Genomic DNA, 25,590 nt, shown 5'->3' with positions numbered 1-25,590 from the left:
AATGTGTGAGATTTATTCCTCAGGCTCGTCCTTTGTGTGCCGCTGTCACCCAGCAGTGATTGATGGCACATATCAACCCTGCCCTGCCTGAAGACCATGACCAGAAGCTAGTAAGTCACTCTGTAGGTATGAAGTCAGTCTTGCGACGCGCCCCCACGGTCCTCACATTGTGATGATGCATAGTGTGTGTGGCCTGTTCCTTTTGCGGAGTATGGGAACACCAAGCTTTCACACGCTTTGCGCATGAGACGATCCTATTGGATGAGCAGGGCAGAGGATTTAAGTGATGAGAGAGAGGGAGAGAGAGATCTACCATCTATCCAACCAACAGCAGAGACAACGTTACCAGACTTCAGATGCCTTCACAGAAAACGCGCGTCTGTCGGCTGTGAGGATTATTATCATTATTTTTTTAAATATTCTTTCTTAAATTACATCGAATATTTTCGTGACACCGAAAGCAAGATTAAAGATTGAAAGGTTTCATGCCATTTCATAGCACGTGGACAGCTTATTTACGAGCCTGGGGGCTGTGCGTCTTCCTCCCTGTGATGGAGGAGTGCGGTGCTGGTGCATCGGTGGAAATGAGCGAGAGGCGCAGAGGAGATAATCAATGAACAACACGGGAGCTATTGTGCGTTTGGGCAAGGTCAGAGCCTAACCTGGGACAGGATTATGTCCATGTGGAGACGGCAAGGGCGGACTTTTATGTTTCCTCTCTGGGGACGAGGTTGGCAGGGGATGTCCCCTGAAAACCAAGAGTTTCTCTCTGTGCGTTGGCTCGCAGAAGCAGCGAAAATCCCTCCATTTGCGTGATCATGGTTGAGATTATTATCTGACGACCTGCAAGCTGCGCGGCTTCTCTGCTCTCACCCTCACCTGAGAGATAAAGTTTCCTCGCTGTGCTCGACGGCTGGATAATTTATCCGCTAATTGATTCGTTTATTGAAGCCAGTTAAGGTGGTTTAGAGGCTGCAGGTTAGAGGAGCAGCGGTGGGGGGTGTATTGGATTCCGTCAGAGCTGCGGCCAGCTGTGTTTCTGGACGGTCACATCTGTCGTTGTCGTCGGCGCTGTCCATGGTGCTGAACTCGTGTTCCAGGGATGGTGGAGACCCTGAGTATTGCAGTGATCGGTGCTCCCGGAGTGGGTAAAACTTCTATAATCCGCCAGTTCATTTATAATGATTTCTCGGAGGTTTACACGCCGACCAGGACCAGATATGTGTACAGACCCTCCGTCATACTGAACGGGATCATGTATGAGCTGAAAATTTTGGACGTCCCACCAATCTCCTCTTTTCCAGCAAGCGCCAGTCAGGTACTTAAACATTTACCCCCAAAAGATTCAGCTAAATTAAAGAAAGGGGTTTTCAAGCCTTAATGATTATTTCTCTGATTTATAACTTCTCTTATTCGTTTGCTTGATCTCTGCTTTATTTTACTAGTCTGTTGACAGCAGCTGCTAAAGACAAAACAATTGTATTTATTCTTTTTCATTTTTAAATGTCTACTAGTTGCTATGGAGACTGACTTAAAGCCTTAGATCTTCACTTTGACAGAGTAAACTCTCTTAACCCCCTCATGAGGAAAGAATGAGTTTTGTATTAATCAGGAAATATCTTCTGCAGACTTAACTAAAGACATAGTTCAGGCAGGTGTATTTAGATGAGCTGATTACATTATGCTGCTGGTTGTGCTTGTGTGTTTCTCACAGAAAAGGATAATATACTATAGACACCTGGTTAAACTATTTATACAAATATAGCTTTTTTATTATTGGTTATAGATTGCATGCCTCATTAATTGGAGCCACAATTGACTGCAAAATCATGGTATGCACTGATTGTAGCTCCAGTTGCTCAGATTTGTAACCACATTGCGAAGAGGATGTGCAGTTTTGGCTTTTTCTATGCCAAGAAAAAAGGATCTGATTGAATTTGGTGTATTGTTTAAAGTTCCTTTTTTTTTCTTGAAAAATACTGACATGCTCATATCAAAAGCATGGGATGCTTCACATTTTCTCCTTCATGTTAGCCCACAATCACCATTCTGCATGAAAACATTTTAAAGTTCAGGAAAGCCATATGAGGCTAATGAAAATTAGTTTAACTAGGCTTTAAAAAACAAAAAATCCCAAATCCCGTCTGTGTTGCTTTTCCTCCACTGTGGAAACACAAAGAATTAATTGAAAAATCTTGCAACTTTGGAAGAACCTGACTTGATTGGTCACATTCAGACATCTGAAGCATTCTCTTGTCTTCAAAATAAATTTTCAAAAAGAATTTAAAAAAGGTGAATTTAGTCAAAGATTGTTTAAAACTATTAGAGGAGAATCTCATTATTCCCCATTGTGAAAATCATCTAGACCTACTGTGTGGTGGAAAGTGAGACTTTGCCATGGAAAATATCCATTTACCAGCTCAAAAATGCAAGATTTATTGCATTGCTGTATATAAAAGAGTGTGGTCCTTGAAAACAGACTGTTCCATTTCACCTTCTGCATTAACTTGAGTTGTATGTCACTTGTAAAGCTGTGATACTACATGATAAAAGCCCACCATGTCACTACGCTGACATGCCTATTGCTGTTGTTGAAATAATTCCTGTTCTTTCAGCTTGGTTTCTTCAGATATATCCACAAGAAACACTGTGGTGGGAGACCACAAAAGAACAACTTGAATGAGGGGGTTCACAAAATGTTGGTTTGCAGTGCACTCAGAAAACCAGGTGCTAACACAAAAAATGCCTGACAAGTTGCTAAAGTGCCTGAGGGATCATCCTTGTAGAATTACACACAACCCCTGTACCACATATAACAATTTGTTGGAAGGTGTAAAAAAGGTCTGCAGAGTGCTTTGTTGCCTGTCTCCCACAGAGACCCTTTTAAAATACTCTGAATGTCTTAGTTTGTATGCAAAATGCTGCCTAATCCCCCTCAGGGAGCAAGCTGGTAGGTGTGACCGGATAGCCGGAATAAGACAAAATGTGTCTCATGGGTTTAAGTGTAGGAGTGTGCCTGTGCCAAAGGTTGAGTCACATCAGCAAGCTTTTCAGCACTCACAGCTTTCACCATCATGCTGTATCATATTCTGCAGAACATTTCATACTAACTGGTGGATCAGTGAAAGGACCCCTGTTTGACAGGGCCTTGGTGGAAGGTACACAGAAGGGGAAAACCATTAGCTGTGTGCTACTACAACATTTCCATTAGACAGATTTATTGTTACTCATTTGCTGAGGAATGACCCTGCAAGGCTGCTGTGCTTTTTCTTCTCCGCTCTGGCTGTGTCCCACTTTTTCTCAAGCCCACTCTTACAGTTTTTCTGGGGATGTCCTCTATTTACAGTGAAAGCACTGATAAGGCATTTTTGAATCACTGCTTATCTATGTATTTAGCCCATTGCAAGAAACACATAACCTGAAACAGGGGCTGTGGGTACACAGAGCAGCACACAAGACCATAACTGAAATTTATTTGCTGTCTGCAAGAAGCTGAATTAAAGAACTATTCCCTGTTAGAATACACCTGGGAATACCACCAGCAGAGGACAGAGTGACTGCAGTCAATTGCAAAATTTGCACAGACTTTAATAGACACAAAGTAAGTGAGGTTTAATTCATCCTCTGAAATTTGAGATGACTAAGCTGAGAGAGTGAGTATGCCTCCATGTGGATGCAGCTTGGCTGTTTCTCATTAGCTTAAATTATATTAAAAGAAGAGCAGTAAGATCCCAGCAGGCTAACATCATTTCAGTCATCCCACTTTTATCTTTCCAAACATGTGTTACAGGCAAAATTTCGGTTATTTTACTGTGAGGCCATGATGGTTTAATGATTTGTTTGCTTTGTATACGCTTGCCCGTTGCTGATAATATAGCTTTTAGAGAGCATCTGCCACAGTGTGTCAATTAGATACGATGACAGATGGATTTAAGCCTGACAGAACATTCAGTATTAGTGTTCTTGTTCTTTTTTGTTCAAGCCATAATGCATCTCTATGACTTCCTCCCACTCAAGATGCTCCTTCTCCCTCTTTCCTGCTCTCTCTGGACATTTTCTCAGTTATCTACTCTCTTTGATAACAGCATGGAAATGACTGCTTTTTATGTAACGCATTTAGTCATTTTGACTCTTGCAAAAGCAGCAGAAATATGGATTCATCTGTTAACAGCAAAAGAGATTTGCAAGCAGTTTAAGTGTTCAGAGCTGAGAAGATTTTATTGTTTTGGTGGCAATATTTGCCTTTTTCTTGTCCATCTTTTTCTGTTTGCTCCAGCGGCTGAGAGAGCTCAAGGCGCTGGATCTTAAAGGTTAATTATACAATATTTTCAACCTTAATACAGCATGAAACCACTGTTTGCTCTACATTACTGTGTTTGTACCAGAGAGTATAGGATCTGCGCTGTGGAAGGGGTCTGAAAGCACCCTGCATTTCCATGCATGTGGGTACCTAACTTCAGGAATGAAGTGGGTAATTATTCAGATTTTCCTTTGTTGTTCAGGGGAAAAAAATCCCACAAAGAGAAGGAGGAGATCACAGTCTACAACAGCCTGATTTTTGTTTGATATGATTTACAAGTTGCTTGAAGAGTTCTAGATTAAACAAAGCCTTCAGATTTGGCTTTGTTTATTTTGGACTTGATTATGTAGCTCCTGTTTGATATTGGATGCCACTGGATGGTTGCAAATGACAACAGTCATGTTTTATGGGGGACAAAAAAACAAACAAACAAAAAAAAGGCCTTTTTTTTAACATTGAAGAGAAGTTGACTTTAGTAACTTTAATTGTCACGTCAAAGTATTTAATGTTACAGTATTAAAACCAAACAGTTAGGTGTGTAATTTGTGCTGTGCATTTGTTTTCAATTTAGTCAAACTGCAAAATATCTAAATTAGCTTGTGTTGCAGCTCAGTTGCAATGACTTAAACTCTTTCGATCACTAAAGTTTCTCAAGAGGATTCTGCAAACACTACTTCGTCATTTCCTAATAAAACTTGGTGAACAGATGGAGTATTGACAAAGAAATAACTCATTCAAATTTTGGTCCCAATCCATGCAACTTTTTCTAAACCTGCAACCTCTATTTATAATCAGTAATTCTGTTAATAACATTGGGGTTATTAGCTGTTTAAGTGGGCAATGTCCTTATTTCTACAGAAACATATAGTCAAATAAATTACTGCATAACTTCATTAAAATGCATATTTGATGCTCTCTTAGAGAATTAAATGAGAAGACTGACCCATTACATCTCTCCTGTCTCTTTAAACATTTATCTATACAAAGGTAATGAATTTGCTCATTATGGCAAAAACCAAACATGTATCAACATGTTCAACCAGCTAATAGCCCTACATCTGACCTTCTGTGCGATCACAAATTGTGCTTTTTTAACTGTTTTATTTTACATCGGTTAAACAGAGAGAGAGAGAGAGAGAGAGAGAGAGAGAGAGAGAGAGAGAGAGAGCTAAAACATGTAAATTAATAAGTCTAGGGGTGATAAGTGGATTACATAAGCTCTGGACAAAGCTACGCTGATTTCCGTTTTTGTGCTCTTGGCTGTAGCTTTATATTTAATGAGCATCTAACTCCCCTCTAGAGACGGAACAAGCATATGCCCCTGATTCATAACAGTTCTTCTAAATTTGTTTGAACTTGTGCAATATCCTTCTTTTAGGTCAACAATACTTGACTATAATGCCCAAGAGGAGCCACACTTGATCTCTTTAAAATTCTGATTCAAGTGTACAAATTCTCGCTTTCTATCTAAAACAAGGCAAATACACTAAAGACTTACTAAGCTTGCACGTTTTTAATGGTTTTCTGTCTATAGATCATCATTGAGTAATGGGAATTTTACCTGCAGGGAATGTAATAGATTTTAACTGCAAGTCATCCGGTGTGGCCTTTGCATGCCAAATCTTTAATTACTCAGCACCTTTTCCCCTTGACAATACACCCAGTTTCCCTCCTTGAGCATGATCCATCACAACCATGCATACCATTAAGCTGCCCCTCCTTTTTCCTGGTAATATTAGGAGACACGACAGCTTTGTCTTAGCCTGACCACGGCCCACGGTTGTCAGGGAAACATGTTCTGTTTGGCTCTTGAAGATGAGATGCTCTTTTTTCTACACCATGGTAAAAAGGCCGATTGGAGGATGCAGATAGCAGCACCACACTTCGCATTGATGCTCCCACAAGAGCACACTCATATCCTGCAAGGAAACACAAATAAACATGCCCACACACGCATTTTGCATTTATTTGATTCCAGTTCATCAGCGATAAATTGATGCGCTGTCTTGTTTTTACTTCTTTGTTTTGCTTGTGTTTCATGTTTTGGAGGGGGTGAGGGGGGGCGCGGCTCTGCATTTAAAACCAGAACTTGGATGACAAAGAGATATGAGATGTGAACCCAAGCTGCTATTTTTAGCACAAAAGATGTGAGGGTACAACTGAAGCCACTGTGTGCATCTCACGTCCTCAGCTGCCTCAATTATCAGAAAAGGCTGAGCTTTGATTACATGCATGGTTATGGCTGGGACTGCACCTTTTTTTTTGTGAAATGATGGCACAACTTGGATTTAAATTGTATTTGATACCAAAAGTTATAGTATAGATCAAAAAGCTAAAACCTGAGTTAAACTTTCTGTAAGCTGCTGCTAAGAAGTTGCTGAAAAACTGGGGTGGGGATGGTGATCACAGTTTACACCAGTTTTCACCACACAGTCTCCCCCTTCCTCTGTCACTTCCGACTGCAGTGATCTTACACATGTCTTACACATGTCTGCCCCCATGCCTGATCAGCCTCATTATCTTACTGTTCTTGTGTGAGGCTGTTTCTTCCTGTCAACACAAACCCATAAATAACTCTTCCAAGCTGAATGAAGGCAAATTAATTCTCATCAATGTGCAGGAATTATCATTAGCATTATCACACTGATCATCGCCTTTTCCCTTAGCCTCCCTGTCACAGTTGATCAGCTGATCTTCAGTGTGCAGATGGGCTGTACAGCATGTACATAAACCAGAGGCTTGATAGCAAAGTGATTACATTTTCTTTCTTTCTTTTTTTTTTTTTTTTAATCCTATTTCAAGTTATTGCAGGAGTAGGAAAGAACATCAGCACACAGATCAGTCAGCGTTGTACTGCTAAACCTGTGGGTCATATCTGCTACTAAACAGAAGCATAACATTTACTTTGATATTTAAGATTTCAAAGTAAATATGACACAACAAACAGAGCTGCAGAGAGGCCAAATAATCTGTGCCGGAGGTTCAGGTGCATCAGTCAAAAAGCATTATGCATATCAAGGAGAACAGCTTTGAAAATCATGGCAGCATATGACAAACTGAATTACTCCAGCAGAGACAGCGGTCAAACCTGGATTTAGGTTTATTTATTCAATTTTCTGAGGCAAAATTATTGAACGCGCTTTCAAGGCATTAATAAAACATTTGAAAATATTCAAAGAATGATAATGTGGGATTATCTTAGATTTAATATGCACAGATCTATAAATACCCAACTTAGCCCCACCTTTTTCAAACCACATTGTACCTCCAATGTGTGTGGTTTTTTTTGTGCACATAAAATATCTGCAGAGTTGTCCCAAGCCCACGCTATGGGAGTTAGAAAATAATCTTAGTTTCCTTTAACTACACTGGCTGCCTGTCAGAAGATAGACTTTAAGGTCCTGCTGCTGGTCTATAAATCTCTGAATGGTTTAGGACGAAAATGATTGATCCTATGAACCTACCAGAACCCTCAGGTCATCTGGATCCAGTTTCTTATCAGTTCCCAGAGTCAAAACCAGACATGGAGAAGCTGCATTCAGCTTCTATGCTCCACATGTCTGGAACAAACTCCCAGAAAGCCTCAGATCAGCTGAAACACTCAGTTTATTTAAATCCAGGTTAAAAACCCACCTGTTCTCTGCTGCATTTCACTTGTTTTTATTTAAAAATTCAAACCTGTATCTGTTTCTTTTGAGCTTGAATTTTTTTTATTTTTATTTTAATTTTGTTTTTAATTTTAAATTTTGCTTCCTATTTTCGGATGTTTCAGAGTTTCTGTAAACCACTTTGAATCACCCTGTCATTGAATTGTGATATACAAATAAACTTGCTTTGCCTAACTAAAAAAAACAAACATACATTCTGCCTTTCCTGCACTCAAGAGTCTGCAGGTATAGATTATCCCAACATGGTCTTTGTGGTATGTTAAAGTACTTTTTTGTACTCAGACACTAATGATGTGAGAATGGAGCCTTCCAAAGACTCTGGTTCTCGTTTAGTGTATCTTTCCCTCTCTGATCAACTCGAATCCATTTCAACAGGTTGGATTGAGTGAAAGAAACTTTGAGCGGAGGGTGCACGACTTTAAATAAAGAAGATGTTGACTGAAGTTTCCACCATTCCCAAAAGCCAATTTTTGGCATAGTATGTATATGCTTTTATAAGAATCAGGAGCCAAAATAGTCTGTCAAATAGTGATGGTATGACAGAAATATGGATTTTTTTTTTACATTAACACCACAAAGCATAGATCTGTAAATCAGCATGTTATGCATGATACAAGAAGAGAATTAATTCACTTTTAAGGTGCTTGAACGCATAGTTTCCCCTCTTAATAAGAAACCAGGCTGACTGTTCTCCCTTCTTTTGAGATTTGTACTAAGCTGCACTGCAACTGAATGATGGTTTCAACCTCATGTTGTGTAAATTACATTTAATGCGTAGACATAAAAGTGTTAAAGCTTCCCATGAAGCTATGCTGCTTCTTCTCTAATCAAATCATTACTCTATTGTCCAAAAAGATTTCCAAGCTTTAGTACAATTCCAAGCATGTCACTATTGTTTCTGTACACTGAAGTATCAGTCTCTAACCCCAGAGCCATTAGTATCAGTGTACGGGAACACCAGAGGTTATGTTGACACGCTGTCTGCGCGTTCCTTAATCTGCTTCTGCCTTTTTTCATTTTTTTGGGATTTGGACATTTTGAAGCTGTAAGGGAGGTGGAGGTGGTGTGCCCGTGTGAGCTTAGGGAAACATGCCATGAATAGAAGAATGGGTCACCTTTTTTTTACTGGAACAACTGTCCCCAGTCAGGTGTAAATCACCCACTTGTGATAGATATGTTCTTTAATTACACTTGGAAACTCATTAGCATCAAACAAAACATTGCTATTCACCACAAGACATGTGCCCTGATTACAAAGCTCAGCCAAGCAACAGCAAAAGTAAAACTGTCCATTTTTCTTCTCCTGACAGAAGGCGAGTATTTGCATTTGTCTGGTTATCGTCCTTGACTATGTGTAGCTAGGAGACAGAGCAGTGCTTTCTGCTGGGTAGTCACCAAATGACTTTGTTCCAGGCTATGAGACTCCAAGAGCAACGCCAGCTCTAGGAATTCATTGACTCTGCACTTTCTCTGTAACAGAGGAAAGCAAACTGTGACACAGAGCCAGAGTGCTTTTAAAATATTAAAGGAACACAGAACACATGCTGTTCAGTTAGCTGCTCTTTATTGCTGTTTTCTATGGTTGTACTGTGTGCTATCAGCTCTGTGAGACACTATGAGCTAAACACCAATCAGAAGGTGAACATGCTGACAATGACAATGCATTTAAAGTGCATATTAAAGTATACTATAGAAACCTCAACAATACTCTGCATTGACAGTAGGTACCCATTCCACCTAATTTTAAAATTCTTAATCTTACCTTTTAGATTAACCTGAAACAGAAAATGTGAAAAAACTTCAATTATACACAAAATGTTCTGCAAACACTGTATGTTTTCATAGTGGTGTATTAAACAGTTTAATATTCTATTAACATGCTTTAGCCTGAGCACCCTAATCCCTGTCATTGTAGTGAAATGCAAACTTGGTACCCATATGGGTTCTTATGATGTGCTCTACAGAGCTATGAAACAGGACTCTAGGAGAACAGGATCTTTTGTCATGTTCCATTGGCCATATCAGTCTGGGGAAAAGGATCTCATGGACATACTACAAATTGACTGATAATGAGTTAATATTTGGAGTTTTTAACATCAGCTCATCAGTGGAAAATAAAAGGTAGAAATAAAGATGATAAAAATATAAGTATTACTGAAGGTGGCATTAGGACACTTTAATAAGTAAATAAACACATTTCCCAAAAGATTGGCTAAAAGGTTTCTCGTTCATGGTTCTTTTTCTCATTTTCGTATGCTTCTTTGTGTGTGTTGTTTAGGAATGGCTGGATTTACGCTGCAGAGGGGTTCGCAATGCCAACGCTTACATACTGGTGTACGACATCTGTTGTGTGGAGAGCTTTGAATACGTCAAAATGATCAGACAGCAGATTGTAGAGAACAGGTATGGTCAAACTAATACTCACAGCTGTTACTGAGTGTACAAACACTGATGGAAAACCTCGTAACCCTCACTGGTGATATCTTATGTTACTCCCTGTCACCCATTTGGAGATAGAGTACAATTTTAGAGCTTGCCTTAAAGCTCTTCAATTTAATGACTCTGACAGTTTTATTCACCCTTGTGGTGAATAAAGCTCACTCCTTGAAATCCTGACAGCTTTGTTATGATCTTTGATCTAGCATTGTTGCATTGTTGCAACCTTAGATGGCACTAGTGATTTAAAGATTATTTTGTGGATACTTTTGCTTTAACTATACATAGAACTGCATTAAAAATGTCAAAAAGGTTGAGTGCTATGACTGAACATGTGAATCAAAAGGGTTGAACTCTAGAGATAAAAACACGACCATTAAAAATGTGCTTCTAATTCTCACTACTGACATATATTTACATATAAAGGGCACATTGAGGGTCCTCATTTTTTCCTGTGTTGTACAAGACCAATATGGCACTGTTCATGCTCACTTTCTTGCAACTTTATATTTATGGCCCAAGACAGAAACCCATTATTAGCAGAAAGGGTAAATGGTGTATCATTACTGGGCAAAGATCTATTGTCAGAATAAAGGAGACAAGAAAAAGCTGAGAAGGGGCAGATACTGTGTTAAAATCATGAATAATGGAGGGTTCTTAAAGGAGGAATGGGTTTTTTTTGTTGTTTTTTTTTTTTTTTAAAGTTATCAGCTACAATGGAACAAAAATATAGGCTTGGGATGCTCTGGTTCTACAGAAATCAGTTCCAAACAAGAGTAACCTCATTTTTCTGCCCTATTTTTTTAAGCCCTCTAGCATAAAGCCTACCGTGAGCTCAGTGAGGCTTATGACAGCGTTGTATTCCAGCATCACTTCTGCACCATTCCCATACACAAATGTATGCACACAAGTCTCCTTCTGCAAAAAAAAAAAAAAAAAAAAAAAAAAAACCTCCAAGAAAACATTTCTTTTTAAGTCTCCTATGTGAGCATAATATGTGAAGTGGAGACATTGCTAAGATGTTGCTTCAACTTTACCTCAGAATTATGCTGTTTACCAGCCTTTCTCTTTGTGTAGCTTCCTCACCTTCAAGCTCAATGTTCTTCTGTGAAAGCAGGTGTGCAAATATGCAGAAGCATGCAAATCCATGTTGGAAGATAAAAAACTATGTAAAAAAATATTTACTTTATAAAAAGGAAACTAGTTAACGTAGCAGATTTAACATTTTACATCTCTGCTATGTCTTTGCTGTCACTTTGCTCAGAAAGTCAGCAGATATCTTGTGCTTAGACACTGCTGCTCTCACAGGTTTCTCATTTAATAGTCCTCACTGAATTCACTTACAATAACTTTGAATAATTCCTGTCACTTTGTTATGTTTCATCAATACAACTGCTTCAGGCAGCACAATGACCTGCAACTATAATAATCTTGTTAAACGAAATCCCTTTCTCCTTAATTTGAGCCTCACTAAGTGACCAGCACTCAGGTTCTACTGGAAGGTATTGAACTTAACGACATCAACCTATAGTAGATGTGGATCCATGGAGTGGCAGAACTAAACTTTACAAACACAAGTCTTGTATCCCTACCTCCTACCTCTTGTTTGCTATACATTTTCATGCTCAATAATGCTGTTAACCAGCTACTGCACCATTCCAGGGAGGCCCCCTGAGCCTGCAAGTGCTAATCCTCCAGTCCGCCCCCTCACACCTCAGAAAAAAAAGAAAAAGACTATAGCTGTGCTCTTTGAAATGAAGCTTTCCCCTTTACATTTTCTTGCAGGGAAGGCAGCAGCAGCGAGGTGCCAATCCTGGTGGTGGGTAACAAGAGAGATTTGCAACGACAGCGTTTCATGCCTCGCAGGGCGGTGTCGGTTCTGGTGAAGAAAACCTGGAAGTGTGGTTATGTGGAGTGCTCTGCAAAGTTTAACTGGCACGTAGTCCTGCTCTTCAAGGAGCTTCTGGGCATTGCTGTGGCAAGGGGAATGCGCCAGAACCACACCTCCATCCGTCTGCAAGGGGCACTACAGAGGAATCGCTGCACCATCATGTGACCCTGAGAGTTCCCTCCACCCGTCTCAACTCTGGAGTGGAGCGGCCCTGGAGAAAAGGACCTTATATCGAAATGGCTGGAAAAATACCCCGTGGCCTCCTGCTTAACTGAGCTGACTTTTCATAATGAGGTTTATTAGACTTTTGCGCTGTAAAAGACACTAAAATTTCACTCATGGTCATCCAGCTACTTCCTGGTCAAATAATGCCCACTGTGTAGAAACAAAGAAAGTTCAAACCAATAACTAAACCATAGAACAGTTATTTTTTCTCACATCAGCTTGAAGTCTAAGCATTTCGAGCTGTGCTTCCCAATGTGACATAGCAGTAGGCCTGTAGCCAGGCCTGACAGAATGGAAGCTGTTTGCAAGACCCAGAGTTTGGAAGCAGCAATATCATCCAGTCTTCCCTCAGAAATGTTCACATTCAGTAAGGTCAACAACACATTTAGATTTATTTTAAGGCCAATGATCTGCAAGATGGAATAGCAAAGAGCAAAAGTATTCACTTATGTATAAAGAAAGATATAAGATAGCATTAATCAAAGTAGACTGTATTTTCTTTCTCTCTTTTCTTGTCCCTAATACATACTCAGCCTCCAGTAAAAATAAATAAGTAAATTAAAAAAATAAAAAAGCTGTTTATTTTGACCCAAGGGTGTTTTAAGGTTGTCTTGCAGCAGAAAATACTGCAGTCCCTTATCATCATGTACTGTAGGGCTTTAATCTGCTCCCTCCCCTCACTCAGAGTCTGTTTCTGATGAATACATTATATCCAGGGAACTGGGGACCTGCAGGAGGCTGCCGAGCTTGAACCTCTTATGGCAATGTAGTTGTTTATGTAGGTATATGTATGTCTGTGTGTTTGGGCTTGGTTTACTATATTTGTAAGGCCAGACCAAAATGCTGAAACCATAGTTTTAGGATTAGTATTAGCATTAAGTAAAGGTTAGAGGCGAGGGAATGCTTGTTAGTGATAGATCCCCTCAAAGGTAGATGTTCAAATATGTGTCTGTGTGTGAGTGTGTGAAAGAGAGAGCAAGTAAAGCAGACAGTGTGGGGCAGGTTTGATAGGTGACATTCAGACAAGGAAAAGGACAAATGCAGCTAGAGGAGACAGATGTTAAAGCTTTGGATTGGAAAGGAGCAATAAAATCCTGCAGCGATGTCCTGACTGACTAACATGCCACTACATTTTATTAAAAATGCCTCATACTGTCACCTGGGCTCAGATATCCAGCAAAAATAAGTAAACAGAGCTCAATGACTTCCACAAACTGCCCCATCACAGACACACATGGATCATTAATAAAGCTTTAATATCACTATTGATACCATCTAATGGGCAATGTGAGCTGCTTTTCTTTTGATTAGGCCAAGGTAGGTAATTTCATGAATATGGCTGCACTGAAATAGGCAGACCTACTGTATATAAGAATGATACATAATCAATTTGCATGCTTTTGTTGGTAGAACCAACAGGTCAGGGTTTACTTGCACTGATGTGAAAAGGTGATATTGTGTTTAATTTTTGTATTTCATGGTTTTCTGACAGTGTTATGTGCAGCTGAACGGATGAATGTGATTGTTTTTTTTCATTGGCATGAAAGAGCAAAAGCTCTCTCCATGATGTACCGTAGTGTCGACCCTTCAGAGAAGCCAGTTGGTTGTGTTCCTTTTTTTTTTTTTTTTTTAGTTTTGTTTTTCTAGTAAAATAAAAAAAAGAAAAATATGTAGCAGAGACACTAGGAACCAAGTGTGTGTAGCATGAGTTATCATCACTTTGTTTGTGTGTGCTTTTCCAAATAATAAGGGCTACTGTTTTATATCAGAAATGTTACATGTATTAATTTTCTATGGTGTTAGTAAGGTGAGTAACTTTCTTTTCTTTTTGACCCAATGAATTAATAAATACATTTGGGAACAGAAAATTGCTCTTATTGCTTCTCAGTTCGGTGCAACAGTTCCATTACATTAATATAATTTTGATGATATTGCCATCTTGTGGTAAAGTGATGTTATCAGGAGCCTGATCAACAGGAGTCAACTGAATGGGCATCACACATTTAAAGCCTTTAACTCATCAGATTTTTTATTTAAATATGTGTCTGGTTATATTACAGAAAACCAGATAACCATCTAACTAACTCAACAGTGTTTTAACAGATGTATTAGAATTAATGATGACTGTTTTAAACAGTTAATTAAGTAATTATACCTTAATGCATTGTGCATGTATTCCCAATTTAGCATAAATGTGCTAAGTTTGATTAAGTACATTTTTTCAGACTTTGCATCATTCAAAACAAGCACAAGAGGATTGATATGAATAATAATCACAATATTAAAACAGCATATTTACATAAGATGAGCTTGACAAGATAGCTTAAGATGAAATGATCAATAGTTCAGAAAATGTGTCCAAAGTTTTGGGATGGGGCCACTTGCTTTCTTTGTGAATAATCCTGCCACAGGACCTTGATGGGCATCCAGTTCATTAGAGCTAACATTTAGTTTTAAGGGACTGGTTTACTGTAAAGTTTTACTGAGGTACTAAGGAGCTATGCGATTCATTACACTCGTGTTTTCCATGATTTGAAAGTTAAAATATTTATTTATTGACAAATACTTTTTAGATCACAAGGTTAAATTTCTTCAAAAGGAAAAAAAAGTTGAACAATGTCAATACTGTATATTGTCTGTTGGCAGCAGGAAACGCACAGGTGAAATTAATGTAATAAATAATTAACTGAGTAAACTCATGACAGCGAACCACCATAGCAGCCAGTGAAGATATCTGTTCTTTTAAGTCCGCTGTGTCAAAGTGTGCCCCATATGTCTCTTCTCACCCGAATAACTTCTGATCTGGTCCAAAATCGAGAGCCAAACCGCGTGTCAAATGTTTAGGAATGTTTCGATAACAACGTCACGTGGTGCGTGTTTGAATATAGACGTGAACTTATAGAGCGGTCATCCCCAATCTGGTCTCACCCAAGGGATGGCTTGATTAGCAACCTCACCCTCATAGAAATGCTATCAAAAGTGGTTTGTAAGGCAGGGATTACTGTTGCTTTTGGTGATATTATTTTATAATGACATGGCGACCATGTAAGGAATTTCCCTTCTATTCTGTCAAGCTCTGTGCCCTGAATCCTCTGCAGTCTGCATCAGCAAAGTGTCTTGGCATCACTTCTCGTCCTCCAGCTTCATGTGAAAGGGGTTCACGGTGGTCTGTCTCACCGTAGACCGGACCCTGCTCTGTCAAGCCAGATCGCCAGTGCTGTCGTCCTCGGTCAGACAGTCGCAGGGGGGTACTGTCCCTGTCTCCGCTGTCCCCGGTTTATTCTGCGCCCCTTAAGAGTGCGGCGTAGCCGAGGATGAGCGAGCAAGGGAAGGGCTCGGCATCCGCCTCTACCACGGCCCCGGCTCCAGGGTCGGATACTTACAAAGGCTGGCTCTTTAAATGGACCAACTATTTGAAAGGGTATCAACGGCGATGGTTTGTCCTCAGCAACGGCCTGCTTTCATATTACAGGTACAATTTTGTTGACATAGTGTGTAAGATTAAAAAGAAAGAAAGAAAAAGCAACAGCAACAAAAAAAGCCCGAATAGAATATTTCTATGGGCGCATCACAACAGCTGGCAACCTCAGCTGGCTAGCAGTAGGCTAAAGCTAGCTGTCAAATGGACAGTCAGCTGTTTACTTCCAGCTGACGAAGGTAAAACATTTTACTTACAGCTGACTATGGCTGTGAACAAAGTGGTAAAACAGAAAGAGACTGACACTGAAGCATACCTTATATCTTAACTTAATAAAGTGCAGATGGGGTTATACGTTATACAGACGTTAGCTAGCAAACTAAGCTAGCTTGTTAGCCTCCTGTCATGATCTGTCCAGGAGATCATCCAGCTGTCCTCTCCTCACTCAAATGAACAAATGTTGCTTTTAATGCGTAGTTAACAAGAGCTTACTCATTTCCTATTGCGTTACTATTACTGTTTCAAATGTGTACTTTCTATGATTGTCATTACTTTGCCAAGTGTTTTAATTCACTGCGTCAACTCACTTAACTGAGCCAAGCTACTTAATTTAATTATTGTAATTAGATACATTGCAAGAAGTGGTCGCTATCATTACCATTCTGTCTTCACCCAGATCCCACGGTTACTAACAGTGAGCTAACATTAGCTATACTACAGCCAGACACCTGTAGCTCAGGTGCTTCTTGGGAGGGAGTCATGTTTCCGCAGGTGTGGGTGTTCAGGAGTAACACTGAAACAAAGTAGGGTTTATAATGAAAATCAGACCCCACCAAGTGACAAGTAGTTATTCAGCATAAAAGAGTTATGTTTCTTAAATGCCTTGTTAAACATTAATGGTCCTAAAAGCAGCTTGAATTCATCATTTGAACTCAATTTTAAGCGGAATATAAGAAGAGTATCAATATCAGTTGTCAGTGTCAACAGTTAAAAGTCAGTACGGCTTTGCTTGTAGATTAATCGCTGGATGTACTCTGAGAAAGCTCATTTTGGACCTCTTTTTAAATCATGTTCACACCTCTTACCTGTTTCAGCTTTACATGTTGACATAATATATGAGCTGTAATTGAAAGCTGTGAAAATTCTGAAATTATATTGCCACACAGTGTAACACACACACACACACACACACACACACACACACACACACACACACACACACACACACACAAAAGGCACTTTGTAACACTGCCATTGCTTGCTTTTTTGATTGTTTAATTAGTTGCTTGCTATCACATGGCTGGTTTTTATTAAAACACTCTTCTTTATCACCTTCTAGGTCACCCTGCCCTTGGTGCTCCTAGAATGTTTTTGTAGTTTAATCTCAGTAGATTGAGGCAAATTACTTTAACGTTCAAAGTGTTTGGGATTTCTAGAATGTCAATTGTATAAACAGAACTAAAAAAATATAAACAAAGAAACAAATCTTAAATCCACATTAGTGGGGAGATGCAGTATTTGTGTGCAACAGTTGTTCACCCTGTATGACCCAGTGAAGTTAACTTTTCTCTACAAACAGTGCTCTCAGTTAAAGCTGAGACTATGAAGTCTAAATGCCTAAATTACCAATAGTAATTTAAGAACAAAACAAACTAACAGACTTCTTGCTTGCATTGATAAGCTAAAGTGGCAAAATTTATCTGTCAAGGATATCTATCTTTTTAATTGTCATCTGGCTTGCTAGTGCTGGAGTTTTAATCTGGGCCCTTTGAGCACAAGAAGCTACTCTGCAGAACAAAGAGTCTGAGAGGAAAAATATGATTTTCAAGGAGTATTATCTACAAATTGTGCTTGCAGAAATTAAACTATAACCCATTTAGCCCATTTTGTGCCATGCAAGTCTTGTGGCAAAGCCTGCCTAATTGTCTTTTGTTGTCATCTAAGGGTTATTTGCCTGATAGGTAGGGTAAGCTAGGCCCTGCTCCTTCTTGCATGGTAAAAGGAAAGATGCCTGTTGCCATTCCCACCATTATTAGTCCATTATGTTATAAGGTGACGGCTTTCCCTGAAGTGAAGCTAGCCTGTTGACATCAGAGTACAGTGGTAGTGAAGCTCACAAGTTGTCCCCTCAAATGATGTGTTCCTGGCAGACTGCATGGTGTGTGTGTCTGTCTTCAGGCTTTATGTGCCTCTGTGTGCGCCTTGTCTGCTTGACTATGTGTACTTCTATAGTAAGTGAAGTGAAAAAGAAACAGACAAATGTGACAGCATATTTATTAATGTGTTATCTTTGCATGTCAAGTGATAATTTTATTGCACCCTTTCTGCAGCTCATTTTAGTGTGTCTTTACTGTCTTTAATACAACAGCAGCTTGCAGTTAGACAGGAATAGTACTGAAGTTTACAATAGCTGCTTTTGTTTTGTGTGTCACGTGTTTTTGAAGGATATGATGGTAACTTTGAATCAACATGAAATGATTTAGAGATGTCATAGCACATAAAATTTTATCAAGAGACTATACACAGTTTATATTAGATCAGATTCAGCCCAATATGTAATGATCAGTTGTTTGATTGACACCATTCAGTATTTGTTTGACTGTTATGTTATTATAAATCAGTAGTGACAACAATGCTTTTCAGAAGTGTCATCAATAACCCAAGAAATAAGCCTGCCCTTCTTAAAGAAAGGGCGTGATTCTTTACTTAGAGCTGCAATCAATAGCTTTGACTCTGTGGAAGGACTGACACACTCAGCACATGTGCCTGTTAAATTGTAATGAGTTTAATAAAGATTCCAAATTGCATTTGGTATCGATTTCTCTATTATTTTGGCTCTGAAAGTGCAAGTCCGGCTGTCTTTTACTCCACATCAGCTTTTTGTTGTGCTTTTTATTTTAGTTCAGATCACACAAAGAGCCTCATTGTGCTGTAGAGGACATGTGATTTTTATTCCTTTTACTTTCTCGGAACTTCATTAATTTATCATTTCCTAACTGACTTTTCCTCCCAGTTTTAATTCTCTCAGCAATACTTAAAGTAAATCCAGCTTGGTGTGTTTGGGAAGATTACATGGCATTAAAGCTTTAACTGTTAATAGAGCTGCGATATCAGTGCAACCAGCCTTGTATTTAACAGTATACTAGGCTATACATGTTTCCTTCACTGCTGCTGGAGAGTAACCAGATAGTATCAGTTTAAAGTGCTCACCAGGGGTTTGGCACTACCTGTGCTCTTTGGAGAGTCAGGTTATGGTGTAACTGCTTGCACACTCAGCTCCTTGGTGCAGCGATTTGGGGAGGGAGAGTGGTAAGAAAACCAACCTTGGGCCCAGCTGTAGGGTTGAGGATGGCCTGAATCCTGTTTGGTGTGTCAGCAAAGTGACTAGAGCAAGCAGTGTGGCTGCTGTGATCTAATCTTGTTAATGGGTTCTTCTTTGCTCTTATCACCAAGCTACAGAGTGTGCATGCCAAAGTGTCTCAATTTGCGTGCCTGTCTGGGTGGTCTTAGTGTTTTATGTGAAGGTTAAAGTAGCAGAGTGATGCTAAAGAGAGCAGATAATCTGGCAGCATTCTTAAAGTATTTCAGCAGGTCATGTCAAGCTGTCTATGTTGCAGTATCATTGCTTTGGTCTTCTTGTGTCATGTTTCTTTTCCATCTTCAGCACATTCCCAGGCATTTCTCTGGCTTGTCTTGTGATATCACAGCCTCCAGCCAAAACAAAGCCTATCTACACTCTCATGCTTTGGGTACTTAGTTCTATTTCCTCTGCCTGTCTTTGCTTGCATCTTCGCGCTTAAGGCTGTGTTTTCTGTGTTGTTCACTGGTTGTTGTTCTGTCATTACATGCTCCAGATCGGTGGATTTGTGTTTTATGAGGATGTGTGCACAGGGGACTGACAGGTAAAGCACTGCAAATTTGTCCTGATGCAGCGCAACATGCAGTACCCCTCTCATGCCCTCAGCTTCACTCACCTTTGCTCCACCACTAGAGAATTTAGTCTTTATCTCTCCTTCCTAGCTTTTCCTTGTGTAGTTTCATGGCCTTTGCATGGCCTCACCTCCCCACAGGGCTAAAGTGATCAGCATGGATCTCATCTTACTCATCAGCAGCATATTCAGTTTGCTGACCTACTTACATCCAAGACTCTGCAGCTAAACTTCACGTGGTGAAGCTGAAAACTGGGCTTTTTAGGGTCCCCACCCACTCCCCGTACTGCATCGCATGGCTCTAGTGCAGTGTTGTCTGCACAACTGATGTGCACCAAGTGCCAGCAGAAGAGTGGTACACTGGAGCGTTTGTTATCGTTTGGCATTATAACAAGACTGGACTATAGTCAGTAGAAGCCATGTGAGGGAGGTCACTTCCTGGTAGAATAAGAAAAAATACACCCAAAACTTTAACACAAATAAGACACCAATCACAGTTTTACAGTTTTTACTGTGATCTGAGACTGGAGGTGGTAGAGAGCTTAATGCTACTAAGAGGCAGCTGTCTGTGGCAGTGTGGGTTCACTGGGGATGGATGAATGAATGCCAGCTCCCACAGATACACCCACATGATAGCATGCCTGCATGCATCAAAAAGGCTTTTCTCATGGGTATGAATGGGCAAACATGTGACAAGGAGTGCTTTCCATATGTTTATTTTAAACACTGCAAAGTTGCTGGAGTATACCGCCCTGTTTTCAAAGAAGTTGGATTACAGGCATACATTTTAGCATCCACAGCCTTGCAAAGCTGTGTAATGGAATTTGACATTTTCTTTCTGAAATAAGCAAGGTTTCACTAAAAAGATCTTATATGGAAAGTATCATATGTAGCTCCAAAACCTGTGTATATAATTCAGCATTAATGTGCAAGTTACCCTTGCCATGTCCACTTATTTACCATATAACTATCACAGATGCTGGCTTTTGAACTGTGCTAGGAATAATAAGTCAGATTTTTTTTATTAGCCTAGAAGATGCAATATCCATGATTTACAAATAACATTAAAGCTTTTAGGGCAACTTTCCAGCTCAGTTCAGAACATCTTTAATGAGTTAGGGTTCTACATAAGCCTCTGAATTAAAGCATCTTCTTTAGATGATTTTTTTCACATAGTGGTGTTAACAGCTGCAGGGTTCACTTACAATGGTTTTCAGTGTACCTGAGTCCATGTAGTGAATCGCACTACAAAATCATATCCATTTTTAATGTAGTGTGGCCCTTGGGGTCCTAAGGTCACAGTTGTTTAATATTGATTTCAACTGTGTTAAAGAGATCTTTGGAAATGTTCTGCAACTCGTAATGATATTATGTACCAGAGATGAAGAAATCTCCTAATTCCTTCCAATTTTATGTTGAAAATTGGTTTCTTTAAATTACTGAACTATGTGCCCACACAATCTTTCACAACATAGTGAACTCTTCCCTATCTTTACTTCCAGAAGACACAGTCTCTGTTATGGCTGTTGCATATCAACCTGATTAATTGTGAGATGTTGCTGTAGTTTTTTTTTTTTTTTTTTTTTTTTTTTTGCCCTGATACAATTTTTTTAAACAAGTTGCTGAGATAAAAATTAAATAGCAAAAAGCAAGAAAATTAGTTACCATCAACATTTGAAATGCTGTCTTTGACTATTTCAATCTGCATTTAGAGCTTAAATGATTTTCAGATAATTGAATTTGTTCATTGCCTTTTTTAATTCCTGATAAGTTGTTGTTAATCAACTAAATCTGCGTTCAGTTGCTTGACTGAAAATCTGCTCTCCATGGTACATGGTGGGCCATCCTTGCTCTGCAGCTTTGCTTGCTTTGCCAAGACAAAATGTCAGATAGCCAGTGTTTTACTACAGAATTCTCAAAATTCTGGGTTTCTTGAATTTAGTCTTTCTCAGTTATTAAAACTAGTTGCAAGGGCACACACATGAATTAAAATATACTATGGGTGTACTTAGGCATAGTGACCACAGCAATAAATTCCTCTGAATCAGTGTGGCATACTTATTCATTGGAAATGGTATTTGAAACAGATTACATATTACATGCAGTTATTGTACACCTTTTGTCAAAGGCTAATGCAGTGTGCATGAACAAACAACTCTTTTCCGCTTGTTCTTTGTACTGATCTCTTGCTGTTCTGCTTTGGCTGTCTCCCAGCTATCACTCTCTGGTTTTTACCACCTCTCACACACTGTTCTCTATTGTCCACACTGTTGTTTATTGTTACGTTGTGCTCACTACAGAGGCTTAGAGTCAGACAATGGCCTTGTTATCTAGACTACTACGGCCCACTGAATGTGCCACAGTTGGTCTTGGTTGAGGCCTTCTTAGATACACACAATACATCCACAGCAGGTTTAGGCATCATTCATGGGTGTGCTTCAGTTATGATGTGTATTTAATGAAAGGACCATTGCTTTCCCTTTGGAGTGACTTACATGATTACTGGGGCAGTCCTCAGTCTCTCCTTGCCTCCCTGCTTGTGCTCAGTGGCAGTAGGAATGTGAGTTGCACTATCTAACATGCAACCTTGCTGTAATTTTTACTTTTGCATCTACTGAAGGACAAACACTGTCTTTGAAAACTGTTAAATTGCACTCATGTACTCAACTCTGTCCACCTGGTATTGTTTATTTGTTTTTAATCTTTTACTTTTGCAGGACGCAGGCAGAGATGGCCCATACGTGTCGTGGAACAATAAATTTGGCCACAGCACACATCGACACAGAGGATGCCTGCAATATTGTCCTAAGCAGTGGAGGCCGCACTTACCATCTGAAGGCTAGCACAGAAGTAGAGCGGCAGAGATGGGTCACTGCGCTGGAGTTGGCCAAAGCTAAAGCCATTCGCATGATGAACGATCAGTCTGGTAAGACTGGCTGTGGCATGCAGCTACAGACTACATTCCAGTACCGCCATGAGTTAGTTGTGCTGCAAGAAGTTAGTAGTCTAAATCTGTCATTGCTTAAATAGCTGGGTTAATAAAGGATAGTTAAAAATGCTGGAGTGTGTCCTTTATGTTTACATCAGGTACAAAATGAGTTCACTCCTGAATTGACATGATCAGCAATATGCTTCTCAGGCTGGTTTTAATTTTCCTCCAGCCACAGGTCTCCTGTGTACTTTGCCATTTGATACTCTGCACAGCTGTTGTTTCAGCTCATGCCGTCTTCCTTTAATGCAATTCGCATTCCTTTGTGAGCCAGGAGAGGGCAGGCATGTCTGCCCATTCACACTGGAAAACAAACTGGAGTATTCTAATGCCACTGTGAGAACTGAGCTCCCATTCAGCATCCCCCTGACAACAAAACACTCCTTTTCAAGGGGACTTATTCTTGTACGGTGTATTAGATGTTGCTGGTCAAAGGCTGTGGGAAATGTCTTGGAGGAATGTTTTTCATATTTCTTTTTGGCATCATCCCAGAGTCTCTTCCCAAGACTTTTTTAGACGGGCTCTACAGAGATGGAGACAGGCTATATATTCCTCTGGCCTCCATTTGAAAGTCAGTTCACTAAATATAGACTGGGGTAGAATGTGAGTGCTTTTTAAGTTCACTGCTTCCATTATGCTGGAGAGGAATGCCAGTATATATTTGTGTTTTAGACCATTGAACAGCCTAATTTGGGGTGTCCAATTGTGTGTGTGTGGGCACATTTTTGGGATGGCCAGTCTAACTATGCTAACGTCAAGCTAAAGCTTTTGTGCCACTGCAGTTTGATGCCTTTTATCTTTGATTTTCTTTTCACTGAACACGGCCTGCTTTGTTAATTTAAAGTCAAAATGTTTTTCCTGATGTGCAACAAGGGAAGGAATTCATCAACCTTAAAGAATATGCTGAAACAGACAGTATGTTTATAAAAGTGAGTGACCCACTTCATGTGAGATTACCCTCATTTAGAACAAATACCGATCCATGATAAGATCCATATATTCTTTCACTAGCGTTTAACTGTAATATAGTTATTGACATTTTTTAAAATTCAAATAGAAGAGATGAAGATGAGACAAAGACACAGTTAGTTACTGTTGTGTGTTGGGTCCTTGCCTGTGTAACTTCTTTTTTTCAGAATGTGGAAAGTTTCTTTGAGGGTTTCTTAACCATTTTTTTTAAACTATGATTAATTAACATCATTACACATGTGTGATTCAGCAGTTTTTATTTGTCTAGCTATTCTACTGTGAGAAGCACTGATATTTAAAAATGTATTCTGCAAATTTACAAAGAATAAACACACGCACACAAATCAAAACAGCAGATGCTGCGGTTTTTAGTCCCTGGTTGTGGGTTAAACTCCAAAACTGCTGAATCTTACAGTTTTTTTCAAAACTCAACTCAGCAGTATTTTTCCCTGCGTCCTAAATGCCCACTTCTTCAGACCTCCCACTTCCGGTTTAAAAGGCAGGCTTTTGTACCAAGTCTAAGCTGGGATAGCCTCGGAGACTTTACATGAGTGACTTTTCTGCAGACTTTTGCAAAATACTGCAAATGAGGACAGGAGACATTATGTTCTCACAGACTCTGTGATGATCTTCAGTAACCTGAACAAGATGTATAGTTCATGATAAGTTTCTGCAGATTGTGTCTGTTGCCTTTTGTCAGTCTGGCTTAAACCTTTCAGATTAAACAATCTCAAACAGTTTTTCAGTTCATTTAACTTTTAATCTGCATTTTTTTTTTCTTTGTTCATATCCATTCAACTTTTATTAATGAAACAGTTCATTGTGTTTTATTTGTTGAATCTTTAAGTGAGTAACTTTATTTAACTTAAAAGCTTTGAGAAATAATGTACTGTATTTGTGTCTATTTTTTAATATCCTTTCATAATTAACCTATCTATGGGATGAGGGTTCAAGAGGACGTGAGAAAAAGTAACAGTAGAAAATGAGGCATCGCTTATACCACTGTTGCTAGAAGTCAGATTACATGTTGATTACCATAGAGAGTAAAATTACCAGTCTTGAATTAAGTCTGGAAGTGTTAAATTAACATGGAAAAGTAATTCTTTATGTCCACCTAACACTCAGAGTTCATTTAATGCTGGTGATTTTGCAGTGTATGTTCTCAGACTCTGTCAGAGCATCTTTTTTCTTCGTCCCTGGTGTTAGACACACACAGATCAGTGACAGGATGTCTACATTCATTAACCTGCCTCCTCTTCTCTTTTAGTGGAACAAAGAGCTCCTATTGATTTCCTCAAGTGTGAGCCCATGAGGACACCCATGTGTCAAGAGAGAGCAAAACTTAGACATAGATTTCTTTCAAGTGACTTGTTTTATTTCCGTCCTGTACTGCTCTTTGTAGAAGAGAATAAAATAGAATAGAGAGCATTTATTGTCATTATGTAAGTATAATTAGTTTTTTTTTCAAAAAGCAGCCTAAAAAATGTGCATAAAAATATAAAAACTATGTAAAAACAGTGTAAAACACAATATAAATAACACAACAAACACTGAAGACACATATATTAATGAATGAAAGTATATTGCAAAGATATCCTTTCAATAAAAACATATCAAAAGATATATATTTTTTAAATATGTGTGTATGTATGTATGTGTGTATGTATATAGTGTTTTTAGTCTTCTAATCTTTTTATTGTGTGACTATTGTTTCTCTTATGTAAATGGGTCCTACACTGCTTCTGGGAATCAAATTTTCCTCAGG

General features: G+C 39.2%; 2 protein-coding genes across 5 annotated transcripts in view; both read left to right on the top strand.

Moving 5' to 3' along the window:
* Positions 1-203: 203 nt before the first annotated feature.
* Positions 204-14,172, top strand: rasl10a (RAS-like, family 10, member A). Of its 2 annotated transcripts, none has more exons than XM_042000715.1 (3): positions 204-1,144; positions 10,247-10,371; positions 12,190-14,172. In XM_042000715.1, the coding sequence occupies exons 1-3, from the start codon at positions 1,103-1,105 to the stop codon at positions 12,458-12,460; spliced, it is 438 nt and encodes a 145-aa protein (XP_041856649.1). In that variant the 5' UTR covers positions 204-1,102; the 3' UTR covers positions 12,461-14,172. The 2 variants fall into 2 exon arrangements, with proteins under 2 accessions (XP_041856649.1, XP_041856648.1); XM_042000714.1 differs by having other exon boundaries at positions 204-1,318.
* Positions 14,173-15,559: 1,387 nt separating this feature from the next.
* Positions 15,560-25,590, top strand: part of osbp2b (oxysterol binding protein 2b) — a 51,428-nt gene continuing 41,397 nt past the window's right edge. For all 3 annotated transcript variants that reach the window (XM_041999079.1, XM_041999078.1, XM_041999077.1), the window contains exons 1-2: positions 15,560-15,992; positions 22,585-22,793. In XM_041999079.1, the coding sequence (XP_041855013.1) occupies positions 15,835-15,992; positions 22,585-22,793 (367 nt within the window). In that variant the 5' untranslated portion in view covers positions 15,560-15,834. The remainder of the gene's footprint in view (positions 15,993-22,584; positions 22,794-25,590) is intronic.

The sequence above is a fragment of the Melanotaenia boesemani genome, chromosome 11 (assembly GCF_017639745.1).
Source record: "Melanotaenia boesemani isolate fMelBoe1 chromosome 11, fMelBoe1.pri, whole genome shotgun sequence".
In the NCBI taxonomy this organism is placed as follows: Eukaryota; Metazoa; Chordata; class Actinopteri; order Atheriniformes; family Melanotaeniidae; genus Melanotaenia; species Melanotaenia boesemani.
The sequence above is the reverse complement of the archived record's forward strand: the minus strand, read 5'-3'. Positions and strand labels throughout refer to the sequence as shown.